At 36.9% G+C, this 12,491-nt stretch overlaps 1 protein-coding gene across 1 annotated transcript; it reads right to left on the bottom strand.

Annotated features, from left to right (window-relative positions):
• Window positions 1-7,598: 7,598 nt before the first annotated feature.
• Window positions 7,599-11,876, bottom strand: s100z (S100 calcium binding protein Z). Its single transcript, XM_077194227.1, has 3 exons — window positions 11,743-11,876; window positions 11,203-11,359; window positions 7,599-7,888 (listed from the first exon to the last, which is right to left on the bottom strand). The coding sequence occupies exons 2-3, from the start codon at window positions 11,341-11,343 to the stop codon at window positions 7,730-7,732; spliced, it is 300 nt and encodes a 99-aa protein (XP_077050342.1). The 5' UTR covers window positions 11,344-11,359; window positions 11,743-11,876; the 3' UTR covers window positions 7,599-7,729.
• Window positions 11,877-12,491: the final 615 nt, after the last annotated feature.

The raw sequence follows: 12,491 nt of genomic DNA, 5'->3' as shown, positions 1-12,491 counted from the left end.
GAAACTTCGGGAAATCGTGGGTAACGGTCTTCTCCTGTTGGAGGCTTGACAATGACTGGGGTGTGCGTGAGTGTTTTATAGGGCTGGGTAACGAGGTGACTGATTGTGAACAGGTGTGACTGGTTAATATTCCGGGGAGAGTGACCTTTGAGTGGTGGAAGGGAATGAATCTGATTGATTCCTGACAGTACCGGAGGAAAGGGTTTCTGATGGCAGATACATTTTGATAGACGTACCCTGCCATGCATTTGCAGTTAGCCGTAAGTATGTAACCAAGGCCCTTATGGACATACACCCAGGCATCAGGCTTTAATGCCTTGCCTTTGACTAGAGAGCACATCTGACCTCAACACGCAAAAATCCGGTGCAGCATCAAAGTATTTGACGAGCTGCAACCACATGTATGCATCAAGGGATTTGTATGCTCTAATCATTTCTCTTGTAAACTTGTAGTTTATTATTGAGTCAACAAGAAATTACAAACAATGCGAAATCTACGTTAATTACAATGTTCTTTTACAGAACTCGGCATAACAAATGGCGGTTTTTTGCCCCCTGGATGCGCGCGCATCCGGTATTGTTTTTTATACAAGAAACCCGTGTATAATGTAGCATGCAGTGTTCTTTCAATCAAAATATTTACACTAACGTTGGTAAGATTTCAATATTGAAAACAGTTGTGCTGTTTAATTTTTTTGTGGAAACAGTGATATATTTTTTTCAGGATTTTTTGGATGAATAAAAAAGTTCAAAAGAACAGCATTTATTTGAAATAGACTTTTTTGTAACGTTATAAATGTCTTTTCTGTTTACTTTTTGATCAATGTAATGCATTCTTGCTGAATAAAAATTTCTTTGAAAACTAATGTTTAAACTTTTTATCACCGATGAACCTGAAAATAAACTAATACAATTTGATTGACAATTAACAATAAACATTTAACTTAACATTGATTTGAAAAAGGTTCATTTTTATACTTGCACATAATAAATACATTTACCATTTATACTCCGAAGTCATGCATAAAATGTGTTTCCGAGGTCAAAGGTCATATATCACGAACACATTAATGTAGGAATAGTTATTTCACAATAAGGTCCAAAGGGTTAAGAAAGTCTCCCATTTTAAAAAGAGAACATAATACATATCATTACTTTCATTCCATTTTCCATAGTCAATCTCAGTGTAATTCTCAGATAGATTGTTCTTGCGTATTCTCTGATGACGTTTCTACTGGTGAGCTACGGGGGCTCGCCTGCACTTCAAATAGCATGTAAGTGAATAATCCTCATTATTTTCAGCTATAAATACAATTTCTCTCACAGCGTAATGACCCATCTGTGCAGTCTAGTGTGCGTATGGTCGCTGAGTGAGTTTTACCAGGCCCTGCTCTTCTTTAGATAGAGCAGCGGGCCGTAACTCAGGTCGAAAACAGATTACAGATGTCCGGAAGGATGGGCGTGGGCAAGATGGATGAAACCGCCCAGCCCTCTGACATATCACTCACTTCTAATGAAGAGTCGGTGGATGCTGGGAGTGACGCAATGCCTGACGGAGGAGTGGAGGTGTGGAGGGAGTGTGCAAGGAGAGATAAGGAAGTGTCTAAAAGTGTCTTAGATAAGGCCGAATGAAGGGTGGTGATTGTGATTATCCTGCGGGAACACGCCGGAAATGGATCTCGGAGTGGAGTTTTAATGGGGCTGTGCACACACTCCTCCGTGCACCTCTCTTTTCCCCCATTAAACGCACACCGTGACTTCTCCTCCTCCTCTTTCTTTGACCCTTGTGTCTGTGGAGCCCGGTGATAAATGGCAGGTTCGGTGGGAAGGATGGCGAGAGGGGGCGTAATCGCTTCCTCTCCTCGTCCTTGTTTCGTCTAGTTTTCTCTTATCGTTGTCACTGGTCAACAGACGGAGCTTCACATGGCTGGATTTGTCTTTGTGAAGGCCGATGTTGACGCGAGCATCTCTCTTCTGCAGACAGTTTGAGAAGAGGTCTAATCTCAGACACAATCTCCCCGAACTCATTCACTGATAGCAGCCTCGATGAACGACCTGAAACAGCAACAAAACCAGCAGAATTACACCCAGAGCACGGTGGCGAAAGATTAGCACCGCGGGTTCAATAAAGAAACCATTCTGTGTGCCCGTGTAAAAAAGAACTACCAAATTTGAATCAGTTCACCTGTGGTTTCATATGACATTAAAATGGTTCATGTAGCATCACATGGAACCCATAATATCCATCTGTGGTTCTTTTATGGCAACATATAGAAGCAAAATTGTTCTATAGCCTAATGGTTGATTTATGTCATTATTATGAAGAACATTTCTATGACATCAAAAGGAACTGGAAAGAGTTCTTCTTATGGAATCTAAATGTTCTTCAAAGGAATTAGGAAACCATAGTATTCATGGTTCTTTTATAGCATTATATGAAATTGAGAGAAGGACATTTTTATGGCATACTGAAAAGGGTTCATCATAAGGAACCAATGTTGGGTGTAATGCATTACTATGTAATTAATTACTGTAATTTAATTACTTTTCCGTGATAAAGTAAAGTAACGGATTACTCTAAATTTTTCTGTAATTTAATTACAGTTACATTTTAATGTAATTGCATTAAATACTAGGCTATATAGACTATAGAACAGTTCAACAACAAAATGTAACGTCTAATGTTAAAATACACTTTATTTTAAGATTTACAAATTTCAATTGTATAGTAAAATTAATCCTTACATAGTATTCATATTATTTGTTAAGAATAAAAAAAAAGAGTTTGATAAAACATTTTGTATAAATCTAATAGAACAAGGGAATGGACCATTTCAGTTTATGTGATTCGTATTCATATATTATATATATATATTAAAAATTTAAATATGTTTAAATTTACATTCAAAATGTTAAATTAAGCTCTATTTTTTACTACAGAATTAAAATTTGTAGATCTTAAAAAAAGGCTTTTTGTGTACACTGTAAAAAATATTTTCATAATTTATCACAACTTTTTTCTTTTGTCTAATCAACTTAAAGCTGCAGTCCGTAGTTTTTCCTCTTTGTCGCCATCTCTGTTTGAAATCTGCAATTGCAGTTATTCGCGGAATTATCAACTTTATGTGGGTTGTGCCTCGGCACGGCAATGCACGGATTCATCCAATGTTTTGAGGAGAATGTGCGGCTGTCAGTCACCGCGCTGGTGTGGATACTGTCATTCAGAATCACAGATTCTACTTTTTGGAAGTATGACCAACATAAGAATTTTAAGTAAGTAACATCCACTTTTATGTGACAAAATATGGGGGGAAAAAGCATTGCAGTAAATCGCGCTGATTAATTATCACTTATCATATGAGATCAAACTGTACAAATTATACTTCGTTCTCAAATTGTTAATGTTAACAACATCATCATTGCATGACTACATTTAATGTGTATTAGGGCTACCTGTAGTTCAGTTTCCATTTCTGTGCAGTCTAATTTCTAATTGTCATACCTACAAATTAATGTTCCTTAGAATTGGCTTTTACCTGTCCAGCAGAAAAAAAGCCGTCTCTGCGTCCGTTTTGAACCCCTTCAAAATACGGATTTCACGCCACCTTTCAAAAGCCTTTTCGATATTTATCCTTGTTTACGCATGGGCCCGGTTGAAGTCTCTTTTTTTCTGTAGCTACTCCGAAGTCCGAAGTCTTTTGCATTTTACAACGGGTGAATCTCCAGTTACCCCTGGTGATTGTCGTTTGAACCTAAGTTTAATTATATCAAGTGCTGTGAGACAAGGCTAATACTTCTACAACCCAACTAGCCGGGACACCTTCTTTATGTGTACAGATGTGACGTAAAGACATGCGGAAATCCACCAGTACCACTGGAATTAAAAAAACATTATTACAAACGAGCTAAGGCAATTAAAAACACATTATTACAATCGAGCTAAGGCAAGCAGATAGGTTTGAACACTGGCTGGTTATGTACTTGCTCAAAAATATATTTTGGATCATTTTAACCCAAAAAAGTTACGGACTGCAGCTTTAAATAATTAATGTGGTTCAGATAACATCATATTTTGTGTTGCTGTTGATTAAACCAACCACCTTCATTTTAATGAACTTGCTTTATTTTAAGTTAAACCAACAATCATGTTTTACAGTGTGTAATGTTTTTAATGTAACCTTCTCCCTTGAAATTCTTTGATCAGTTCAAGAGTCGTTTATGGAATTTTATATAATTTATTTGATAAAATTAAAAGAGCAGTGTCATGTCTTTGAAGACATGAAACAAAACAATAGCACTGACATATTTCAAGATATAGTATAACAGTGCAAGTTGATTTCAGTTAAAACTAAAAATTTTAGTCTGGGACTAGGCTTACAGCTTTGTCTGTGAAACCGGTGGATAGAGTCTAAAATATTTAATTTAATAGAGTTTTAAAATAAATATGTTCTTTTATAGCATCATATGGCATTTGAAATGTTCTTCCATGGTTCTGCCATGTGTCAGGAGTTTGTGGTTTCTTTGTGTAGTTTGGTTTTGTTGCTGTTTTCCTGTTCCCTGTAATTTAGTTTTCTAGGTTACTTATGCCCAAGTTTGTTTCCATAGTAACTGATTAGTTTCACCTGCTTCATTTAGCTCCCTTTGTTTGCTCAGTGTATTTAAGCCCTATGTGTTTGTGGGGGGGGCAACAGGGTTCGGATGTTAGAGTTCACACTTTATTACAATGAACTGCATTAACAGAGCAATCGTAACAGGGGTTCGTTCAAATCAAACCAAATTTACCAAGTGTGAACACCCTAAATCAGCCGGCAGACTAACCAGACCTGTGGTTTAAAAAAAATGCAAAGGTTTTGTCAATGATTTTACTGCCGGATGTTTTGGATGAAGTTTATGTCTGTACATTTTGAAAAGAACGTTTTAATAAACAAACCTTGATGACCCTGCCTGAAATGAACTGATGGAAGAGGTTTTCTACACATAATAAGACTATGTACTACTAATAAAACACCAACATTAAGGTATTAATAGGCCATTTACTCAGCAAGACTTTCACTCAGGTGTAATGGAAGAGGACAGAAATGGAAAGGGGAGAAAAACAAGAGGCAATGATGAATCACCAAAGAGAAACAGACAAATAGAATTAGAAGCCATTAAGAGACAACAGATAATTATCACACATCTTACCCATCACTGTCAATCACCCATGATTTATCCAAAGGAAAAGGAACCAGAGAGAGAGAGAGAGAGAGAGAGAGAGAGAGAGAGAGAGAGAGAGAGAGAGAGAGAGAGAGAGAGAGAGAGAAAATGTGCACTCGTGGAGCATTTCTTTTATTTATTTATTATTAGTTTGAAAAGTCTCAGGTAACACTGATCGTCCGGCTACTGAAGGACATTTCATAAATAGCAGCATTCTGGCAGATTATCACAATGAACCATGATATTACATGTCGTGTCTCTGCACTCAGGTTTGCAGTCACGCTCCTCTGCTGAGATCTTCATTTGTCCTTTATGAAAATACCCAGGCTGATTGACAGCACCTGGAAATGAGGTCGTGTATCATTCTTACATCACATCGCATCATCGCAGACATCACAAGCACTCCCAAGTGTGAAACATTAACCGTCCGTTAGAAGACACCAGAAGTCAACTCCAGTCAAAGAGGACGGAGGACAAACTGGGAAGCATGTCAAACGTAGACGGTTTAGCCTTTATTTGACAGGAGCGAGATCTAGAAACAAGTCTCTTTTACAGGAGTATGAAGAGATAGTGAATTATAGGCTAATGTAAACAGTAGTAGCAAAATAATAAAATATCCACACTCTGACACACTCTGACTATAGGTCTGTTTTAACAACAACAACAACGTTCAAACACAATTTTACGAATAAATAAAATACTATTTTATTAGTTTATAAGTTTATTATCTAGATAGATAGACAGAAAGACTGACAGAGAGACAGAAATGGAAAACTGGAAATGTGCACAAAAAAGTCTTTTAAGTCTTTTAACGCTTTTATCTATTAACTCTATTAATGACTTAATTCAATTAAATGATTTTGTTTAATGAAAATGACATTTTACACAGCGAGCTTCTTTTATAACACGCCACACTTCTCACTGATAATGCATGGGATACAGACAGTAAATGCGTCACACAGTGAGCTGAGCTCTGGAGAGAATATCAAGTGCTCTATAGAGAGAGGATGAAGCGTGAGGGACAGGCAACGGAAATGAAATGTTTCTGAAGCTGTTACTGCAGCAAAGCAGTGTTTTGAGGGCAAACAAGACTACTGATAAATAGCATGCCTTTTGTCTGATGTATTTCCCAACACAGACACTTCCAAACTTTAAGATGAACTATAAAATGCAAGAACACACGGTCATCTAGTGCACGGTTTAACTTTATAGAGCAGATAGCAGGGTGATAAAATATGATGTGTTCCTGGACCAACATCATCTTCATACTCTTCCCGGAACAACATTCCTGCCAAACAGACATCCCAAACTCCATAATTGACACGATGAAAATCATCTCATCATTTACTTACCCTCATGCCATTCCAAACCTTTATGACTTTCTTCTGTGAACAACAAAATATAAAATATGTGAATATAAAAGAGCAACAGCACACAGAAATTTTTCATGCAATTCATTACGCAATGTCCTTGAATTAACCTTCCATTTCCAGTGTGACTACGAATAAAACGGACTTTATTTCAGCTGTAATTTTTAAAGGGATAGTTCACCCAAAAATTAAAACTGTCATCATTTATTCACTCTCATGTTGTTCCAAACCCGTAAGACTTCAGTTCATCTTCGAAGCACAAATAAGGCTCTTTTTGATGAAATCCAAGCCATGTCTGTCCCTAGCAACTACCACTTTGACACTACAAAATGTTCATAAAGAGATAGTAAAACTAATCCATATGAATTGAGTAGTTTAGTCAAAATTTTCTGAAGAGAAAATTTCATTTAAAAGATAAATTGTGTTCTGAAAGTCTTACGGGTTTGGAACAACATGAGGGTGAATGATTGATCACAGAATTTTCATTTTTGGGTGAACTAACCCTTTAACTCCTTTTGGAAAAATCCATACAAGTAAAATTATAATTTTTTGAATAATAGCTGGACACACTACAGTTTGAAATGTAGTATACAGCAGACTGTTTCAAATGCCAAAATATTAACTAGTACGCAGTGTAACTTGCAATTAAAGAAGTTGCGATAGTCTTTTCTTCCCTACAAATATCTTCTTCTTAAACAAGAACAAATGTAGGGATGGACTTCATTTTATCCATTGTGAATTGTTTGGATAGTTCTGGTTTGCTATTAGTGGATTTAATGTGAGTGACAGGTTGCCCCGCCTTCACGCCAGTAAACACATCATCAGAGACAGAGAAATGTTGCTGCAAGAGGTAGGGAGGGAGGGAGGGAAAACAAGAATCATCCATTTTTGATTTCATGGTGACTTTAATAATTTAACAAATGAAAAAAGGACTAATATAGAAGCAGAGCTCACAGAGACGTCTACACACTATCAGAACTATTATTATCGTATGCATGTAGAATATGAAATTTAAATAAAGAAATGTATTTAATGTTCAGGGAAAGAAATCAAGGAAATGACAGCTGCTAACATAAAGACAAGAGGACTGATAAAATGGTTCATAACAAATGGTTTAATGCATCATAGAGCATTACACATGCAGGTACTTTTATGCATCCATTTCATTTGCCTTTCTTCTTCTGTTGTTCCTGGAAGAAGTCATTGCATGCAACCGTCAGCGCCGCCACCAGCACGACAAACTCATTAAAGTCGACTTCGTTATCCTTGTTGGAGTCCAGATCGTTCATGATCTTTTCCACCAGCATGGGGTCTTTCTGAGACTAAGCAAAGAGAGGATAAACAAAACAACTCAGCACAGCATGTAATATATCAGTTTTATATTGGGCAGTTACAAATCAATTAATCTGGTCCTGGATGCTGATTAGTATTCAGACCCTTTAATTTTTTGTTCACCTTTTATGTTGCAGTATTATTTCAATTATTTTTAATATATATTAATATTCATAAATTAATGTTTATATATTATTAATTCTACTTGATAAAATATATACATATATTTATCCAAAAAGTACAATATTTATTTTAAAAATAACATATCACACACTCTGATAGGGACTTAGACAGTAAAATCATAGACAGTAAAAGAAATGGACACAGCGACCCCATTGATTTCAACGGAGAAGACTGAAGCCTGATTATTGCACTTCCTGCCTGATGGCTGAGCGACTGCGCAGCATCAATCTGAGCTTGAAGACAGTCTGACAGTTGTAAATCTTCAAGTAGCTGTGCCAAGACAAATCTGAATCACCTAATTCCTCAAAAACGTTGTTGAAATATTTTGTCCCGTTGCTTTTATGGACTCTCTATCTATAGGCTTCTCCCTTGACTTTATGCCTCTATGTCCCCCCGATTGACTCATAGACAGTAGAAGATTGCCTGCGAGCTTCTCCTCCTGTCTATACGGTAATGTCTCTATTGTGCGACAGAAAGTCGCGTGGTTATGACGCAATCGTTAGCCTATTTTTACAAAAGCGGCTTCTACGGGGCCATAACGTAAGATACAAAGTAATGGAGCCTTTTATACATTGTTGTCTTTCTTTAGAAATAAATAATGGACAAATGAAGTCTTTGGACGCCTCAGATGTAAAGTTATTCGCTGTCAAAGTGACGCCAAAATGAATGGGAGTCAATGTAATGCTAACAGCAAGTGAAGTTCTGCGACAATGGCGGCCCCTGTGAAGCTTCGGTTCCGGTTGATGGATTACCCCCTTGGTTAAAATACATTGCTTTCTTACGGAAATTGCTTAAGATTGTGTATGTTTGTTTTGATATGAGCACTAACTCTAACTTATATGTCAATAATCCTGTTGCAATAGCCCATTTCCAGACCATCCAAAAAAAAAAAAAACAATTCATCAGATCAGTCTCATGGATGTCCATCTATCCTGACAATATTTCCACATGAGCACAATTTGGGCAAAACACATACGCCCATCCCAGTAGTGGCGCTGGTCATTGAGCCATGACCATTAAACCATCAAAGTCCATCAGCCTGTGGCTACACTGTATGATTCACTATCTGTGTGTGTGTGTGTGTGTGTGTGTGTGTGTGTGTGTGTGTGTGTGTGTGTGTGTGTGTGTGTGTGTGTGTGTGTGTGTGTGTGTGTGTGTGTGTGTGTGTGTGTGTGTGTGTGTGTGCGGTTCACACATTATGCCACCAGACACAGTTTAACATCTCACTCATTACTCTTTTTGCCTCCTAGTGTTACAGTACACACTCCCGAGAGAGAGAAAGAGAGAGCGAGTGTGTAGTGGCGAGGGAGAGGTGAGAATCTATATCGGGCTGTGTTCCAGCCAGTAATTGATGATGCGTGAGCAACAGCCTCCTTCTGATGATGCGTACACAGCTGAGACCCACATCTCATGAAAACACGTCCAGCTCATATTTCACCCAAAACATTAAATGAAGAAAATGAATAATTATGTTATGTAAGGAAAAAAAAAAAAAACTGTTTTTGAATCATTAAAATTTTGTTGCATTAAGACATTATTTGCATGACAATTATGCTTATTTGTCCCCATAATCATAATGCAATCATAACATTCTACTTTTCAGTTTTTAGTTTTTTCAGGTCCATTCGACTGTATTTTTGATTTAAATTAGTATAAATTAGCATAATTTATTGAAATCACTATATACTGTATATATATATATACACACACACACACACACACACACACACACACACACACACACAGACACACACACACACACACACACACACACACACACACACACACACACACACACACACACACACACACACACACACACACACACACACACACACACACACACACACACACACACACACACAAGCACACAAGCACACACACTAAATACAAAAAAGATCTGTGTGGAAACCCTACATCGTCAGAGAGACACACCAGGACACTGACCCATGCTCTGTTTTCATGAACTTCGTCTCATCGAGATTCAGATAAAGTTTCCTAATTATGAATGGGGCTAGTTTTATGTAACAATAATGTATCTGATGGGGAAGAAATAATTCATTTAATTCACTTCCTCAGATTTACAGCCAGCTCTGTCCCAGTGTGTGAGCTGGAATTACATGCCTGTGTAAACACAGTAAACAAGATGAAAAGTTCATGGCGAAATTAACTAAATCATTATCACCAATCAACACGCCGGAACCAAAAGCTCACTCACATAAAAAAAGAGCGCTGGATGTCAAGATCTTAATCTTAAAAGATGTAATTAAAGGATTATTTAGGGTTGACTAAGCAGTCAGTGAGGTGATGTTATGGGCTGTTTTCTTGAAAGAAACTTTCTCTCTCGCTCTCTGTGTGCATTCATATAACAGCTCTCATGTGACAGAGGTCAAAAGATTATTTAATTCACATTATTTAAATTCACTTCCTGATAAGGAAACCAAAATGAACCTCAATTTCCAAAAATACTTGCAAGAAACAGGCTGAAAAGGAACTCATAATTATCCACAGTGTAATAAAATTTCTATACACATTGTCAATAATCCAATATAAATCTTGATTTTGACAAACGCACTATGGTAGGTAACTTTTTGCAGTAACATGCACAGTAAACTTGTTTTATTAATAAAAAAAGACAAATATATAATTTAATATGACTGAATCAACCTGACGGCATTAGACATTATATTAAAGATTAAGGTCAGATAGAAATATTTCCTTATTTCAAATTTTGTGTCTATAAATTCATTGTGATGCCAGTCTATGCAAGTAAACAAGATATTACTGTTATATTTTCTAAATGTGCATATAGTATAAATTATATATATATATATATATATATATATATATATATATATATATATATGCATTTCTACATTTAATTATTTTGCATTTATTGATTTTATATATATATATATATATATATATATATATATATATATATATATATATATATATATCTGTGTGGATTAAGATTTGCTGTATTCAGTTTTTATAATGCCGGCCCCTTGGGGCCAATAACATATCGTATTCTGATAAAAGCTAGAAAGATCCATGCAAATGGTCAACTTAAAGCAGAGACTGAGTGAATAAACAGTTTTTGGCATTTCTGATTGCTAACCGTGAGGAAGTCGGTGAGTTCGCTGCTTAAAAGATCCTTCAGCTCTCCTTTACTGAGCTTGTATTTGTCTCCCTCGCTCCCCGAGTAGTTGTAGAAGACCGTGATGAGCGCATCCATGGCTCCCTCCAGTTTACTGGGCATGGCTGCAGCAGAGCACCTGTGGAGCGCAGAGAACACACACGTCCGCTTCAACCCGAACTGACCTGACCGCTGCTGGTCATGCATTATACGGAAGACTTTCAATAGTGTTCTAACTTAAAGGTTACATTTTTAGCTTGCCATTTAGTGGCCATATTCGCTAATAAACACTTAAAAGAATATCAAGATATTTTTCTGGACATGGTGCCATGGCATTTCTATGGCACATGAATTCTATTATCATTCAGTACCATGATGTATATCAAAGTACCATACTGTCACAACCAAAATACCTTTGTTTGCAAGAAAGTTCAGAATCATTTCATTTTAAATGTAACAATTAGCCTTCTTTCAAATATCAACTATGGTCTAAGTTTGTTGGCTAAGAGAAAAGTGTCTTACCTCGTTCAGAGGAGAGAAGTGAACTTCTGTGCGTTTGCGAACAAATTGTTTTCTGGAGCGGGTGGAGTTGTTTATGAGGTAACCTTTACAGGAAAAGGTCCTCCTCTGTTGTCGTGACGATGTGTCTAGCTCAGGTGTTGCACCATAGTAACCCTGTGATCTTGATCCGCACCTTACCACACACCTGCACAGAAAACACACTCGAAATAAAAGAGCAGCGGCCTCCTGAGAGCCCTCCACACACACACACACACACACACACACACACACACACACACACACACACACACACACACACACACACACACACACACACACACACACACACACACACACACACACACACACACACACACACACACACACAAACTTCCCTTTTATGAGACATTTATGCTCAATGTCTTTTACTGGAGTTTTGCTGTTTTTTTACTTTTTAGTGAATGCGTAAAGTTCACACAGGTGTCCTACAAATGTTCATCAGATTAACCATGAAGACGACCCACTAAAGCATCACAAACAAAGGTTTGTTTTATCATTTGTCATTTTTGTGATATATTTCATTCGAAAGGTCGAAAGGTGTGTGTATGGCATTTTTCTTTGAAATAAATTATCTTAATAATTTGTTATACAGTATGATGCAATGACATTCGTTCAAAATCTGGAGTCAGTGTGATTTATTTTTAAAGAAATTAATAATTTTATTCAGCAAGGATGCATTAAATTCATCAACAATAACAGTAAAGACATGC

The sequence above is a fragment of the Siphateles boraxobius genome, unplaced genomic scaffold (assembly GCF_051911475.1).
Source record: "Siphateles boraxobius isolate OS27281-9 unplaced genomic scaffold, OSU_SipBor_1 11, whole genome shotgun sequence".
NCBI lineage: Eukaryota > Metazoa > Chordata > Actinopteri > Cypriniformes > Leuciscidae > Siphateles > Siphateles boraxobius.
Note: the sequence above shows the minus strand (reverse complement) of the source record. Positions and strands in the feature narration are given on the sequence as shown.